Source organism: Olea europaea, chromosome 20 (assembly GCF_002742605.1).
Source record: "Olea europaea var. sylvestris chromosome 20, O_europaea_v1, whole genome shotgun sequence".
NCBI lineage: Eukaryota > Viridiplantae > Streptophyta > Magnoliopsida > Lamiales > Oleaceae > Olea > Olea europaea.
Window position 1 is genome coordinate 11629312 of NC_036256.1, and position 17444 is coordinate 11646755.

The 17444-nt window shown below is 34.9% G+C and overlaps 2 protein-coding genes across 3 annotated transcripts; one reads left to right on the forward strand and one right to left on the reverse strand.

Annotated features, from left to right (window-relative positions):
• Nucleotides 1-1183: 1183 nt before the first annotated feature.
• Nucleotides 1184-6374, reverse strand: LOC111369626. The gene is made up of 11 exons (XM_022991212.1): nucleotides 5916-6374; nucleotides 5738-5822; nucleotides 3572-3765; nucleotides 3267-3349; nucleotides 3010-3055; nucleotides 2878-2934; nucleotides 2706-2760; nucleotides 2526-2626; nucleotides 2334-2397; nucleotides 2092-2225; nucleotides 1184-1641 (listed from the first exon to the last, which is right to left on the reverse strand). The coding sequence occupies exons 1-11, from the start codon at nucleotides 5991-5993 to the stop codon at nucleotides 1468-1470; spliced, it is 1071 nt and encodes a 356-aa protein (XP_022846980.1). The 5' UTR covers nucleotides 5994-6374; the 3' UTR covers nucleotides 1184-1467.
• A 6646-nt stretch (nucleotides 6375-13020) lies between these two features.
• On the forward strand, nucleotides 13021-16795 carry LOC111369628 (putative pentatricopeptide repeat-containing protein At5g59900). Of its 2 annotated transcripts, XM_022991215.1 has the most exons (2): nucleotides 13250-13366; nucleotides 13497-16795. In XM_022991215.1, exon 2 carries the CDS (start codon nucleotides 13656-13658, stop codon nucleotides 15846-15848), a length of 2193 nt encoding a protein of 730 aa, XP_022846983.1. In that variant the 5' UTR covers nucleotides 13250-13366; nucleotides 13497-13655; the 3' UTR covers nucleotides 15849-16795. The 2 variants fall into 2 exon arrangements, with proteins under 2 accessions (XP_022846982.1, XP_022846983.1); XM_022991214.1 differs by having other exon boundaries at nucleotides 13021-16795.
• The last annotated feature ends 649 nt before the right edge of the window (nucleotides 16796-17444 follow it).

The window sequence follows — 17444 nt, forward strand, 5'->3', positions numbered from 1 at the left end:
ATTTATATATTCAAAAGAAATTCAGAATTGATGTATCTAGGGAGAATTTGATTTCAAGCGACTATTCCCTATATACACACATTGTGTTGACAAATCATTGAAGGTTTTAGAACTGCTAAGCTTACCTTAAATGCAATAGTACAAAAAGGAAAAAGATGGGAGTATAGGGGCCTGCTTCACAAGCCCATGCCAGGTGAGAGAGGAGGTGAGGGCGGGTCAGCACAATTTATATATTCAAAAGAAATTCAGAATTGATGTATCTAGGGAGAATTTGATTTCAAGCGACTATTCCCTATATACACACATTGTGTTGACAAATCATTGAAGGTTTTAGAACTGCTAAGCTTACCTTAAATGCAATAGTACAAAAAGGAAAAAGATGGGAGTATAGGGGCCTGCTTCACAAGCCCATGCCAGGTGAGAGAGGAGGTGAGGGCGGGTCCCTTTTTTTTTTTTTTTTTTTTAATGCTTGTGAGGTCCGACCCCTACGGTGAGGGGCCTGGCAGCCCCTTGTGAACCGAGCTCCTGTACATGGAGCTCGGTCCTTAAAAAAATACATAATGATCGTTGGGTCATGCATCTCCTAAATAATTATGATTCGTACCTTTAGCCAATTTAACACTTAATATGGGATTATTCAAATAATGTTTTTTGGTTATTGAGATACGTGAATTCCTATAGATCTATCCCTTGAAGGAATCGAATTCCCTCAACTCTCTCTCCTTGATAAAATAGGTTATGCACGTTAAAAAGAAGGAAAGGACACGATGAGGTCAATTGGACAAATTAGATCTTCCTCTTCCTTCTGGGTAGTGACTTTAAGCGAAGGTTTTTATCCCTCTTGTATGATTTCTGGGGTAAGGCTGGCAAATGATGAAATTCCGGCTACTAGATATTTAAATTTCCTTTTGGAGTAATCGGAAAATTGAGAGTAGTCCGATCATTGATTTAGCCAAAACACTAGATCATCGAGTCAGTGATTTAACCGTGTTCAGTTGGCTGGTGTTGAGTTAACCAGGTGTCCTTCCTGTCTCAGTGAGACTGGTTATGCTTCCAGTTTGCTCATGGCCTGACCAAGGGAGGATGTAGACATCAGTACGATCGTGTTATCTCCATAATCCTTTATTGTTCAAGAGCATGTTTAGTACACAACAATAGATAAAATTCTACAGTATAACTGATAGGACTTGAACTTTATTTTCATATTTATTATTGTTCATTACCATCTAATTCAACTTACCAAACACGTACAAGTGTTCCCCAAATAGCAAATGAGAGGCATTCAGGAGGTTTAGATTAGAAAACCCGACTCCAATTCAAAAGTTCGAAGCACAACTTCAGCATTTTTTACTCCACTAATACAAGAACATTCTGTACGGAATACAACAGTTACAAACCAAATCATGTTAACAAAAGATAAAAATCTCTTGCACAGATTTCCTAACAATACCGTACAACACGTGAAGTCTACGAGTGCTTCGGTTTTCTCAATTTCTCCAAACCAGAAAAAATGAATCCAAACAGAGAATACAGTACAGCTTGTAAACAAGACAGTACAAAGTTCCAACAAGACGAGGGCCAGTACCACGGATAAAGCAATCTGAAGAAGAGACTTATAAGATGCCGAGGATATCTCCCAACCTGGAACACAGCATCCGTGTCATATCATAGCGAGAACTAAGCCATGTCAATGCAATCATAAATATGAAACAATGCCTTCAAAATTCCGAGCATCCATTCAAATGGTAATCAGTATCTGTACTCTCATTTGCCTAGCAGATGTTTAGAACTTTTTTTTATGGACATTGTTGTGTTTCATTTACTATGTATTTCCTAATAATTTTCCAGCAATATTCTGTATCTTCTTAATTTTTAAAATCTCTCTTTTATAATAATCGAAATTTGTGAGGCAGATGTGCAACCCTACTTGCCTTCCATCTTTGGCTTTTACAGAATTAAAGGTCAGTGGTGATGTTAGCTCATCTCCAGGGTTCAAAGTGCAGCATAAATGAGAAAGAACTCGTGTACGCAAGGATTCTGCAAGTTATAACTAGCTAAAAAAAATGGTTTCTTCGAAATTTAACAACTCACGGGAAATAGAAAATCTAACGCTTCCCATGCTGCATGGCGAACAGCTCTTGTTGGATACATTGGGCCACCTGGAGACGTGAAGCTATACAGACATGTTTTCAGTCTTGTACTTGTTGTCATTCTAAGTTCTAGGCCTGTCAAGAATATAAAGAAGATTAACCTCCAGCTTATTGACATCAAAAAGGTCGAAAATTCTTAAAATTGTTCGACGCATGGCATCGGCAACAATAGATTAGCAGTACCCTGGAGTGCTTTAATTTGTGAAAGATAATGCAAAAGCACCGGCTCCACCTTCAATTTTTGAATCTGAACAATATAATTATAGATCAATTTAACTGACAGAAGGGTAAAAGTTATTTAAAGGAATAACAAGCAAGGATCATAATCAAATGCATGGAACAGAAGAACTATTCAAAAGGTATCTTGTTGGCCACCTGATCAGCTAATTCAGTAACAAAAAAGTCTTCTGGACCCCCAATCAAGAAAGCATTTGGATAATCAGGAAATTGCTTTAAAAAGCTTTCAAGTTCGTCAACTGTGAGAAAACATCAGCAGTTTGTTAGAATGACTATTGAAGAGATAATCAAAAGCTTAAGGCTGTGGAGTTCACAAACCTGAGTTATAGAAAAACATGAAACTTGAGAGAAGAAGAAACAGGTCTTGCTGAGCCTGATGGATGATGAGAAGAACTCAAGTTAGTAATGAATCACAATGACAAAATATTAACAGCTTAGAGTCCATAGCCTACAAGGGATCAACAGATTATTGTCCAGATAAATGACAGACCTGTAGGGGGATCTTCTTTAATCGCTCAGAAACTAGAGCAACATCTCCTAGAAGATACTGTCATCATTCAAAATATTGAGGATTTACACAAAATGAGATGCAACATATTGCGTCTTTAAAAAAACAGCTCACCTGAAAGAGACTCTGGAAACGCCTTGCATTTGTTTGGATGTCAATCCTGCATGTAAGCAGTTATCCAATTGAGAAGCATTCCATCTCCTAACTTGGAAGAAGAAAAATGGAGAAAAAGGGAGGTGTCTAATTGACTAAACATATGAAGTTCCTAAGATGGAATATTGAACACCTAAACCCCACTTCTCTTTTCCAGCCTATGTAGCATCATGTCAGCCAACTACTTTTAAGTTACATGGAATTGATAAGCTTCTTACCAGAAGACATTCCTAGCACCTTGGACGAGAGCAGAGGAGTAACGAAGGAGGGCTTCAGGGTTATCAAGCTGAACTTCGAATAACTGGAAGAATAAGTTATGGAATCAAAGAAATGAAAGAAGAGTGCTCAATTTTGCATTTAAAGGTAGCCAGCAGCAAGAAAGATGAAATTACATAAATCAAATTGGACAGGAGATACAAATGCAATTTAAAAAATGAATGTTCTCCATCAGGACTTTAGCAGTACTACTACACCATAAACAGTTAAAAATAGGAAAGTTCACATAGGCATAAATAATACGTACCCACTTGTGGAACAAGAGGGAAAATATATTAGATGCAAATAACTGGCTCCAAAGTTGCACAATCAGATCAAGAATTGATTTTACAATCTGTGGCGTTTGAACAAAATGATCGGCAAGCACGTTGTAGAAGCATATTGGGCTCTGATTCGCATCCTCTGCCACAGAGATTGTATCTTCCCCACCAAATATGATCTCTGTTTCAATTAAATGAAGAAAACAGCAGAGAATCAGACAATACTGACAGAGAATCTGTAAGATACTCTGATATTCCAAAAGATTACAACTGTAGAAATGTGAAAAAAATTAGAGTAATTTTCTAATTGTAGCATTGTCCTAATTTCTGAATATAATTAGTTAGGTTGATCCCTGATTCATGGGGATCGACAATATTATATAGTTTTCCTTAATTAGGGTGTAACTGCTACACACACAGACACACTACTTGATTTGGTTATACAAATATACATAAATATATTTCTCCTCAAATACAAGATTGAGCCAATACCCACCAAAAGCATTGACGGCAAGAATCACAGAATCGCCTCTTAAACAAAAGGAATTAGATACATTAAAAGATAAGACTAACCACTAAATGACAAGGGATAATTAACTTCAGACAGATATTCTAGAACTGTCACCCATTTCGCACTATCAACATCTATATATACATTAATTCTTAGTTACCTGCATCGAAATTCTGAGGTATTCAAAAGTACATTCTCTAAGTTTAAAGATCATTTGTACTTTTATCTCTTTAGCTTTTATTGCTAGTTTCCTTTATGAAGACTAGAAAACAATGGGTAATCCAATGACGGCAGTAGGATAAAAGTCTTTGACGAAGAAAGACCAAGAGGGAATTAAATAAAATAAAACATAGAAGACACATTTAGGCTTGACAGGGACCTCCTTAGACGTCAAAAGTTCTCATACTCACTCCAGGTCCAGGGAAATGAATTGATATTAGCTAGCCACCCTATCAATTCTACTGGCCCTTCAAATTTGAAGTTAATAATTTCAGTCACCACTACGATGATAGAACACCTTGAGCCTTGACAATCTTATATCTGACTATGCTGTCAATGCAGTGGTTCTTTAAAATTAAACAACGAATAAACACCTTAAACTGTGATATGCACACATCGATTTCAACAACATGAAAGTAGATACAATTATATGCTCGTGAAACTCAAAAGAAAAAATAAGAGAACAAAAAACAGGGAAATAGGATTAACTCTCAGAAATTCTGGATAAGTGTAAAAGAAATCTTTTTGTCTCGAAAACATTGTGAAACGTGGAAAAGTAATTTAATTCTTAAAGGAAGCGTGTTCCTTAAAAGGTAATATGTGCCATAAATTATCTTTTCCCCATTTCCCTTTGAACCAACAGAGGAAAAAAGAAAAAAGAAAGAGTTAAGGAGACTCTACGCCCACACTCAGATGTAAGGAACATGGGTAGTCACTATCATACTGTTAACAATTTGAAAATGATGCGCAAAAGTTGTGTTCTGAACTCATTGACAGGAAGTAGTAACATTGTAATAACTCGTACCTATACATTGAGTTCAAATTTAGTTTGAAATAGAGGCAGTCAGTTGTCAGCATCTCCGCCTTCATCATTCTAAACCCAAACAACGCAAATGGGCAAGCTTTCAGACCTTTTGTTGTTAAGTTGAAAACATGCAAGACATACATCAGTACGGAGTTATAAATTTGGGCGGAGCTCCTTCGACTCAAATATGGAATCATGAAGGAACAGGAATCTCCTTAGAGAACATCTTCTCGAAATCAATAGGAGACAGCCCATTATCTATGAATTAACTATCTATATCCGGTTGTGGGAAATGAAAATTAGTGCCTCTTTTATAAGCCCTTCTTGAAGTATAAAAAGAGCACCAATAAATGATCTTGCCCATGTGTTCCTAAATCACACTGCAGCAGTAAAAGTACATCCCGAAAAGCAACACAATCAATTTAGTACCATTAGAGCTCCTGTGCAAACGCTACAACTGGGAAAGAACAACTCACACGAATTACTCCGATAGTTAATAGTTTTCACTATTCAGCTAAGACAGTTCCTTTTTAATTCATTTTTTTCCTCAACAATTATTACTAACAAGTTCATGCATTGAACAAAATTAACGAATAAATGAATTGTTTCTTGATTTACCTCTTGCACGATCATCAACTTCCAGAGCTATATCCGCGAATAACTCCTGCAACAAATTGCGCCTCTGCGATGACGAAGCTAATGCCTACACCATGATTTCAAAATAAAAATCAATAAATAAAATTTATTAATCTGTCTATATACTGCACAAATACATAATCAGATAGTAATTACATACACGTTGAAGCTTCTTCTCAATTTCTTGAGTGAGAGCCGTGAGATAAGCCGAGCTACGAGCCGTCGACGCCGGTGGCATTCTTCTGATTAAAAATCAATCTCCGAAAATCCCGATACGTACATGGACCATTTGAAACGAAAAATAACTGCCCTTTTCTTATTATTCCTATATATTTTCTGGGCGGCGAAAATTTCCCTTTTAAGACAAGAATTACAGCAAGAATGTCAAATCTGAGAGTAATACTGTTCTTTACCGACAGAAATTATTTTCTGGGCGGGGCGTTGAATGAGTACACGCAAAAGTGAGTAAAAATTATTGGGAAGCGTGATTAAAATAAGCAATTATTTTGCAAGGTGGCGTGATTGGGAAGCAACGGTCGTGGCAGGAGGTGGATGATTTCGTCCTCCATTTTTTAACGACAATGGCCGTAAGGGAAGGCTTGTTAGGTCCATTTTCTTGTGTCTGTCTATAATCAACTGTCAAACTTTTAAATTACCTATTTTATCAAAAGGTGTGTTTGGTCCATTGTCTAAAACGGTTGAACCTCAACCTTGATGGCTCCTACCGTCCCGTCCTCAGAATTTTGTGAGGGAGGTAAATCGCGAAATGTGTCCAGCAGGCCAGAGAACAAGAGCTGCATGAACACTACGCCTACAAGAAGTCCAATTCCATGTTTCAGGAATCGACTCCCACACTACGACTGCTAGCAAAGCGTGAGATAACCACACTCCTATCCTTTGCACCACTAAACTATGTCCGAGGAGTTATGTTTGGTCCATTGTCTATATATACACCAGGGTGCCTACCAACCCCCTCACAAGAGGGGGCCCACAATCCTCGATATACAAATAGAAAAATCCTTTATCAAAATGGGTCGAGAACATCCCCCTGCCCCTTTTTTTGTAGGTTTCTCCTATCTTTCATTAATGATCAACCCTTTGTCTATCACATTAGAGTCATCGAATTTTGGTGTGACCACGACACCAATTATGTTAATTATTTTAAGTTTCTATTCGTTATTCACGTTCTCATTCATCAATTATTAATTCTATCTTGTTTCCGTTGTATTCATATTAACATATTCTATCATTCAGTAATCTAGTAATTATACCGTAAATCTTATAGTGCCTTAGTTTGATGAAAATTAAAATTCAGATTTTAATTCAGAACAAATTCAACAATTAATTTTAACTAAACAGTTTATCAAATTCTATCAAAATTTAATAAAAATCTTATTTTAATCTCCACCAAAATAGAAGTAATATTTATTCTAGTGCATCTAACTATTATGTGTAAAGAGTATACGAATATTCTTTATGTAATTTCTAGAATGAATTGAGAAAGCCCCCCGGGGCATAACCCAATGGTGCAAATGATAGGAGTGAGGTAGTCTTGATCTTGTTGACAGTCGCAGTGTAATGGTTCGATTTCTGATATATAGAATTAAACTCTTTGTGGGTATCAGTGTACGGGTAAGCTTTTGTTCCCTGACCTGCTAGAGCACATTTCGTAATTTACCTTCCTTACGATGTTCCAGGAACGGAACGATGGGGTCCTTAAGGTTGGGATTCAACCTTTTAGAATGAATTGAGAAAATTTTTCATTTAAAATTTCTATAAATTAAGAGTTAATTTGTGGTCCCCATGACATCCATTGTGAATGGAGCACATAACACGCCCATTTAGGAACAATATTCCATAACCCATATTTTATCAACGCTCAAAGACATGTGGATCAAAGGTAAGGATGCATTTGGATATACCCCTTGGCACCAAACAAGAGTCGCTATCCTGTGGACGAGCTCGTGCAAACGTGTTTAACGTGTATATGCATAAATTTATGGGAAAATTGTAATAGCAATCCCTAATTTTTTCATTTTTTTGCGAACTTTACCTTACCCTTCATTTTGTACCAGCAGAGGTTCCTAAACTTTCACAAATATACACTTGAGATTCATCTAGATGAAAATCATCCAAAACACAATTAGTTGACTGAAAAAATTAAGGGATCAACATCGAAAAAAATCATTCAGAACACGGTCCAAAAAGGTATCAACAACCAATTAACCGTCATGATAGCATGTAGTTCAAGGAATTTTCCCAATCAACTGACAGTATTTTAAATAGTTTCTATTCAGATGGGCCTCAAGTGCATATTTATGAGATATTGGGAACTTTCGCTGGTACAAAATGAATGGTATGGTAAAGTTTGTAAAAACGGAAAATGTTAGGATCGCTGCTGCAATTTTCCTAAATTTATTTAGTTCTTATTTGGTGTAGCATAAAATTTTGATAAAAGTTAAGTTGAAATCAAATAATTTTAATCACGCACTTTGTGAAATTCACCATTTTTATCAACTTTTCAACCAATATTTCATAATCTTTGTCAAAATTAAATTTAATTATACCAAATAGGGCTTAGTATGAAATATGGAATAAGAAATAGTAGGACAGGCATGGTCCAGGCTTGAAATTTTCAGGTATTTAGCCCTTGTTTGAACCTCATTCTTTGGAGGAAAAAATATATTCTTAAACAATGTATTGACATCATTCTAATCACATATTATTCAATAAAATAATATTATACGCAAATCTAATTTTTTTAATATTTTTTAATCACACATTTTCCATCAATACACTATTCAAAAATGTATTTTCTCCGAAATGGGGCTCAAACAAGGGTTTAGTAAATGGAACTGTCGGGTCTAAATTTAATTATAGAATTGTTCGAGTTCGATTATATTCGGTTCAATTCGGTTCCATTCAATTTTTGAGTTTCGTACCATGATTAATTTTTTTTAATATTTACAAAACTATCATTAATTCAATTAATGATATGTTCAATCTTAACTATTACAGAATAACATAGTTCAATTTTATATGTCTTTTGCATTTCTCTTTATTGAGTTTTTTATAGATTTGATTGTTAAAATCACAGGAAGAGAAAGATAGTAAGCTCACAATAATTCAGAAGGACATTGTTGAGTTTCAATTCGTTTTCTCTAGAACAGCAGAAATAGCACTACTATAGAATAACAGACTCGAGTAAAATTTAGATCAATTTGATCAAATTAAACTTGAACTGAAAACAATTTAAGACTTAATTAAAATAGAAAATAAGGATTATACTCCGCAACGATAGTATATGAAAATATATGGATCTACAAAATTCTCTTCTAATATCTGACTTCTCGATCTTCAATTTTGAAAACGCTTAAAAGTTCTTTTGAATAAGTTTGTTCAAAAGTAAGTTAAATTCAATGGTGGACTTTTTGATTATCTATTTTAAGCTCTTGTTTGACCCCCATCTTTTGAAATAAAAATGGGTTTAATAGTATTTTTTTTAAAAAAGTAATTAAAAAGAAGGAAAAATTTTCGATTTACATGAAAATTTATTTTATGAAAGAGAGAAAAAAATAAAATGAAATTTAATGGGTCAAACGGACAAAATAAGAATTAAACAAAGAAATCGTGGCGGTGGCTAGGACGGTGCATTTTTCCATTTCATTTTTCAATGTTTAGAACGAGGCCAGGGCTTTTTTTCTTTTTCATTTTTCAATGTTTTCAAGGGAAACGTGGTTCAATTTGAGGGACGGATTTGGAATGTAACTATTTTGAAAACGTTTATAAAAATGGTGATTATATTGACACAACATTTTATAATGAATATATTATATTTTAATTATATTAAAGGTCGTTAATCTTTATTTATCATTACACTTATATTTTTAATTTTTTTCTTTATCACATTCTTATTTTTAACAATTTATTGATAAAAAATTTCTATCGTTAATCATGATTTTCATTTTAAAATATTGTTACCATGCTTTGAAATGGAGTTCAAATATTTTTAATCTCATTTTGCATTCTTATTTGTTTTAGATATTTAAAATATAGCCCCCATTTGGCCTCATTATGCTCCCGTTTGGCCTCCATTATTTCACATTACAATTTATCTCTCTTATTTTTAACAACATAATCTTTCATAAAATAATATTATACGTAAATAAAAAATTTCTCCATCTTTTTAAACTAAACAGTCTCCAAAAAAATACTATTCCAAAAATTATAATACCAAACAATGGAGGGCCAATGAAGCTTAAAATTATAATCCTTTTTTTTCATCTTATCAACCATACATTCTCTAATAAAATAATATTACATATAAGCCCAAAACTTTTTCGTCTTTTTATCCACACATTTTTAATAAATGTGTGTGTGTGTGTGTGTGTAAATTATAATATCAAATAACGATGTCTAAACAAGGGCGCAATGAACTAATGAGTCTTTTTACTCTATTTTAAGGAAAATTTTGCAGAAAAACCATGATTAAGAACAATTTATGTTAATTTAAGAATAAGAATAAGATGAAAAAAAGTTTGATACATAATTCATACAATTAAAATGTAGTTCGGTTATTAAAAACTGTTGTGCAAATATATTTAGCCTTGCAAAATTTGTAACTTTTAGATGCAAAATGTCACACATGTCATTTTGTAAAAATTGCCACTTCTTTGTGTGGTCAAGATTTCTTAATACTTTTCGGTTGGTGCAAACTTTTGAGAGCAACCATCCATCCTTCAAGAGAAGTTATGCTATCCATAAGATAATAACAATTTGCACAAAAAAAAAAAAAAAATCTCATTTTCATCATTTCTCGACGTTTGAACAATCACATTCAAGTATGAGTTAAATGAAATAATATTATTTAGCGCCAATGGGAGATAACATAGCGATATATTTTTGTGAAATATGAAGCGATTTTTCTTTATCTTTTTTCTTTTTTTAATCATTAGAATCTGAATATGGAGTTATTTGTTCTAAAAAGTTTATCTTTTTTGAAAAAATGAAGTCAAGCTTTTTATTTATTGAAATGGATCACTTGTGGGCAGAAGATCTGACCTGTTTTAAAGGTTAAACCCTAACCTTAAGGGTCCTCCACCACCCCTGTCCTGGAGTATCGTGAGAGAGGTAAATCGCAGGTTATGCCTCCAAAGATACAGGGTGGAAGGCTGTTTGTACACTTGCACTTACCCAAGAGCCAAATCCATATTTCAGGATTCGAACCCTTGACGCAACAGCCTTAAGCAAAGATCAGACCTGTTTTATTTATTATTTTGGTGTGTTCAAGAACTCTCAAATTCGAACAAATGTTATATTGTTAAGCAAAATTTACACTATATTTTAGATTTGGCCAAAATCCTCTAGTATGATTCCTTGTATTTTGAAAATTGAAAATCAATGGCTCAATCCGCCAAATGTTTGTTCATATGATTCTCAATCTCAATTTTTTAAACTCAACATAAATCTGAATCTCCACATACTTAATTTAATAATTTTAATTTTTTTCTTTAATAATATCAATTACCTCGACAACTTTCAAAAAGCAGTACGCATTTAATTCATCCGACACATAAGATGTGTAAAGCACATGCTTACTATAGGTATATTTAAATAGGCTAAAATGAAAATGTTTTACTATTGAAATATTCACTTCGTCCTAAGAAGATAGATTTATTTCTATTTTCACACTGATTAATGAAAGACTTGTTCGTACTATACTCCCAACATATGGACCTATTGTCAATACATCAACATTTTCAAATTGGTGAAAACCCCCTATATGAACTAGTTCATAAGTGTAGAAGACTCATTTTATTATATGTTCTCAATAAATCCTTGTGAAGATGATCATTGTTTTAGTTAAATAAAGCAAAAATATCATTGTTGAAGAAAAATCTTCACCACCAAATAAAGAAAAATCCTTTTTGAATTTGGTGATGGGGGAAGACGTTGAATTTGAAAGAAGAGTTTTTTTTAGTTATTTATTTGGGACTCAATTGTATTTTTCAAAATTTTGGGACTATAATTGAAATTAGTTTTTTATTTTTTTCTTATTTCCTTTTCGTTTTATTTAAATAGTAGCGTATATTCATCATTTCACAAAGATTTATTGAGAAAATAGAAAAAAAATGGGTTCCTCTATACTTCAAAGTTCATATAGGATTTGGCAATATGTCCATACATTGGAGATATTGCGCCAATAAGCCTTAAAGAAATTTAATAGGTTCCGAATGAAAGAATTTACTTTTTAAATACTTTTTCCGTCACATAACGATAGACTCATTATTATTTTCACACTGAATAAGAAAATATAATTAATTTAGTTAAGAATAATATAGTTGAAAATACAATTTTTTGTTTCATTTTTTCTTAATATACTCCTACAATAAATAATGGTTTAAATACGAGTAGTTCATATATGTTAACAAGGACACATTAGAAAAAGGACAAATTAGAAAATAAAAAAAATAAATCATCTTTAATCTGAATAAGGAAAATAATCTATGACTTGGGATGAGATGATGAAAAAGAAAGTAAATCTATTTTTACTGGATAAAAGGTTGAAACACCAACCTTAATTTTCTATTTTTTTAATAAAACAACAAGGCTATGTTTGATTGCACCCCAATTTCATGGAAAATGAAAATCAAATTCCATCTTTTCAATTTTTTGTTGTTTGATTGGCAAAATTTTATCTAGAATTCGAATTCCACATTTTATGCCACCTAAGCTAATTTCCATGTTTTCCTAGAATTCCATTTTCAAATGGTTAGAATTAGAATTCTGGGTTACTGTAGCACTTTTTTTTCGATTTTCTTTTTCTTTTTTTTTTTTGGTTGCTGGCAATGGATACAAATTCTAAGAATTATTGTAAAAAAAAATATTTCCCTTAAAATGACAATTTTCATGTAAAATAAAGTCAAACGAATATCAAAAAATAGATAATTTTCTTGAAATTTTTTTTTTGTTGGCAATAGAAACAAATTTCATTCTCAATACCAATAAAATCTATCTCTTTAATTGACAATTTTTATGTAAAACAAAGCCAAACGGAGATCAAAAAATACTTTTATTTCAATATTTTTCCCATGAAAAATTATCCTAATCAAACACAATAATTTACAATTATCAAGAAAATAATTTCTAGATAATTTAATTCCCTAAAATTCATTTTCAACTCAATTCAATTTCCTCTTTGCAATCAAACATACCCTAATAATTAGTTAGCCGAATCAAGCCACACTACTCTCGAGTCTCGATAAAGTACCCAACGTCTCACCAATGGCTCCGAAGATAAATGAACCCATGGTAGTGGGTTGGAGTCCAAATTCCTTGCACCCAGATGACGCCCCTCATTCGGCTCCCAAAGTCCACCTCAAAACTCCGACTCACCTCCACAGCACCGTCCTCTACCACTACCGCCGCCTCTCCACCGCCCCACCACCACCACTTCCCAAAAGATAATGACGATAACTTCGTAGCAATGCTGAACGACATCGTGCGGAGCAAGCAGAGCTGGAATTTGGCCCTCAATAACCCCTTTATATCCACCAGCCTCAACTCCCGCCATATCGAAAGATTTATCATCCAAAATCAGCACGATTCAAGGTTAGCCCTTCGCTTTTTCAATTTTCTTGGTCTGCATAGGGACTTCCACCATTCTACGATGTCGTTTTGCATAATGGTTCACTCGCTTGTCCAGTCCAATTTTTACTGGCCTGCCTCATCGCTTTTGCAGACCCTTTTGCAAAGAAAGGAGGATCCCAGTTCCATTTTTGAAAACTTGTTTGACTCTTATAAAAGATTCAATTTTTGTTCTGCTTATGGGTTTGATTTGTTGATTCAAAGCTATGTTCAGAATAGAAGAGTGTTAGATTCTGTGTTGATTGTGAAATTAATGAAAGGGTGTAATGTGTTCCCAGAGGTGAGGACTTTTAGTGCGGTGTTACATCGGTTGGTTAAGGTAAGGCAATTCAACATGGTTATAAGTCTGTTTGACGAGCTGTTTTCGGGTTCAGGACTTCAGCCGGATGTTTATGTATACACTGCTCTGGTTAGGAGTTTGTGTGAATTGAAGGAATACGATAGGGCGATGGAAGTGATGAATTGGGTCGAAAAGAACTGCAAATTGAATGTGGTTATATATAATGTGTTGATTCATGGATTGTGTAAAGGTGGGAGAGTTTTTGAGGCTGTTGATATTAAGAAAACACTGGAGTTCAAGGGTTTAAGAGCTGATGTTGTTACATATTGCACGCTGCTTCTTGGACTCTGTAGAGTGGAGGAGTTTGGGATTGCTCGAGAGTTGGTTGAGGAAATGCTGGATTTGGGGCTTGTTCCAAGTGAGGAGGCTATTTCAAATGTAGTTGACGGGTTGAGAAAAAAAGGGGATGCTCGTAGTGCTTATGTTTTGGTCGATAAGGTGAGGAGATTTGGTACAATGCCTAATTTATTTGTTTGCAATGCCATGATTCATTCCTTGTGTAAAGATGGGAAACTGGATGAAGCAAATTCTTTGTTTGGGAAGATGGATGAGATGGGGTTGCTCGTAAATGATATAACTTACAACATTATTATTGATTCGTTTTGCAAAAGGGGGAAAATGGATGAAGCCATCAGCGTTTTTGATAAAATGCTCGGTGTTGGAATAAAACCAACTGTTTATACCTACAATATATTGATTAGTGGGCAATGCAAGTTGGGAAAATTGAATGCAGCAGAGTCTCTATTTGTTAAGATGAATGATAAGGGATTGACTCCCACTGTGGTAACGTATACATCATTGATAGATGGTTACTGTAAGAAAGGAGAAGTGAACAAGGCATTAAGGCTATATCGTGAAATGACAGGAAAGGGGATTTCACCAAATGTTCATACTTTCACGGCACTTATATCTGGTTTTTGTTGTGCAAACATGATGGCTGAAGCTGGTCTATTATTCAATGAAATGGTTGCAATGAAAATTATTCCAAATGAGTTTACCTATAATGTTTTGATTGAAGGGAGCTGTAATGAAGGCAACGTGGCAAGGGCCTTTCAGTTGCTTGATGAGATGGTGAAGAAAGGTCTTGTACCAGATACCTATACCTACAGGCCTCTAATAACCGGTCTTTGTTCTACAGGCAGAGCATCCGAAGCTAAAGCATTTGTGGATGACCTTCTAAAAAAGCATCATGAGATAAATGAGTTGTGCTATTCTGCACTATTACACGGTTATTGCAAGGAAGGAAGATTGAAGGATGCATTGAGTGCTTGTGGTGAGATGGTCAAAAGAGGTATCGCCATGGATCTTATATGTTATGCTATACTTGTTCACGGGATTCTCAAACAGAACGATACGAAACTGTTAATATCAATTTTTAAGGAGATGCTCAAGCAGGGATTGAAGCCTGATAGTGTGATGTATACTAACATGATTGATATGTATGGAAAAGCTGGAAATCTTGAAATGGCGATCAGCCACTGGGATATAATGGTAAGTGAAGGGTGCATCCCAAGTGTTGTGACTTACACTGTGATGATAAATGGCTTATGCAAGGCTGGTATGGTTGAAAAAGCAGAGATTCTTTGTAAAGAAATGTTGATTAGTGGCTTAGTACCTAACGAGATCACATATGGGTGCTTTCTTGATCATCTTACTAAAGGAGGGAATATGGAGGAAGCTATGCAGCTGCACAAGGCAATGCTTACAGGGTTTCTTGCAAACACCATCACATACAATATGCTAATTCGAGGTTTTTGCAGGTTTGGCCAAATTCAGGAAGCTGCTCGGGTCCTAGTCGAAATGACCGATAATGGTATCTTTCCAGATTGTATAAGCTACTCGACCATTATCTATGAATGTTGTCGGAAGGGTGACTTGCAAGGAGCCTTCCGACTATGGGAATCCATGCTGACCCAGGACCTGAAGCCTGATGCCGTGGCTTATAATTTATTAATATATAGATGTTGTGTTGCCGGAGAACTGAACAAGGCTTTTAAATTGCACGAGGATATGAATAGTCGAGGTCTGAAGCTAACTCGAGCAACCTATGCTTGCCTTACTCACCGGACTTGCTTGACAGGACCAGTCAGTCCTACAAGTAGCTAACATCTGGTGAAATACCATCTATCTATATGATGCACGTATCACAAGAAGCATAGTTTCCGTTGACATCTGAATCTGGCTAGGATATTCAGTCAATAGACTGAGCCAGAAACCTTTGTTGAACGTGCACACCCTGCAACAAGGTAGAATGCTTGGGCACTGGAGAGGGTAGGGTGGTGACTAGAAGCACTCTGATGCCCAAGTAAGATGGAAAATTTGTGAAGAGAAGTGATTGGACAGTAACTAGGAGGAGAGGGAGCAAGGATTAACAAGCCATAACCTGTGACGCTCTGCCTCACTTAGTCGCCATAGAATGTTACTGTGCCCAAATTTCTGAAGGAGGCATATTGGGATTGTTGAGCTGACACGTCTTGAAGGAGGCCCGGATGAGTGCTTGACCTAAGTAAGTTGCCGTCGAGTCTATGCCAAGAGTTGAAGACAGTTGCTGAGCTGAAGACTATTGACGAATCTTGCCAAGGGGTTTAGCATTTAGGTGTCAATAGGTTGTTTAGTCTTCTTGGCTGGGTCCCTCTGTGCCACGACTTGGATAAGCGAATGGCACTTTCATTTTGAACTTCACTGGTGGGTGATCTCACTAAAGATCCTGAGTCGAATTCTAAAGGTTTAAGGTCATGAGTTTATCGAGGACCACCAAACGATTGTTAGATATTGTCTTTGACATTAATCGTACTCTTACATTAATCCAGTTGTGCAGAAGTAGACAAGATTGACAGAGGATAACATTGGACTACTTAATTTCAGTATCCTCTGAGGAGAATGCTGAAAAGGTTTTTACACTATTGACTTCCATCACTTCTTGATGGGTTTGTAATCTATAGACAGGTGTTTATTGTATTTATTCCTTGAAGTTCTTCTGTAAAGAAATTGACACTGTCGACATTGCTTATTTTTTATGAACATTAGTTCACAGGCGTTATAGCAAAGAGCAATAGAGCATACCAATTTTGTAAGTGAAAAGATTATACGTTCTATTATATTTATTAGGGGAAATTGCAGCATTAGTCCCTGATATATTTTGTCTTAGTAGCAAACGAGCAACACATTCTAATTTTTTGCATTATGTCCCTAAAGTATCATTTATGTTGCATCTATGTCCTCATTCGAGACAAACAGACCGAACGACTGTTGAAGTGTCCTGTTTTTCATCAAAAGGGCCATTGTATCCCTATTTTTAATTTAAAAAATAAAAAACATAAAGAAAACCAAAATAAAACTGAAATAAAAACAATAAATAAATAAAATTATAGCCGGAGCCTTCTTCATTTCAATATCTAGAGCGCCTCCGCTGAGATTAGTTCTGCTTCGCTTCCGGACAAAGATCTTGAAAGGATTTCTTATGGCTTAATTGTACTGTTTGCTCGCGATCTCACCCAATTGACTATATTACTTTTTCCGCACCTCGAAAATTTTCTTTCCCAATCCATCTCCAATCCCTGTTTCTTGAATTAATTGTTTCAATAATCATTCAACTTATACCATGATCGTGGTTTACTCACTAGATTTCAAAATGTTTCACAATGTTCACTTAACTTTATCCGTTTTGCATTCCATCCATCACCCAAAAAAATCCGTTACCTT

Bases quoted from the DNA above. Each gene is read 5' to 3' on its own strand.
- LOC111369626 (XM_022991212.1), bottom strand. From the start codon at position 5,993: ATGCCACCGGCGTCGACGGCTCGTAGCTCGGCTTATCTCACGGCTCTC. The intron at 2,935-3,009 runs GTGAGCTGTTTT...GAATGATGACAG, and splicing joins GTTTCCAGAGTCTCTTTCAG to TATCTTCTAGGAGATGTTGC. The intron at 2,761-2,877 runs GTCTGTCATTTA...ATCATCCATCAG, and splicing joins TAAAGAAGATCCCCCTACAG to GCTCAGCAAGACCTGTTTCT.
- LOC111369628 (XM_022991214.1), top strand. From the start codon at position 13,101: ATGACGCCCCTCATTCGGCTCCCAAAGTCCACCTCAAAACTCCGACTC.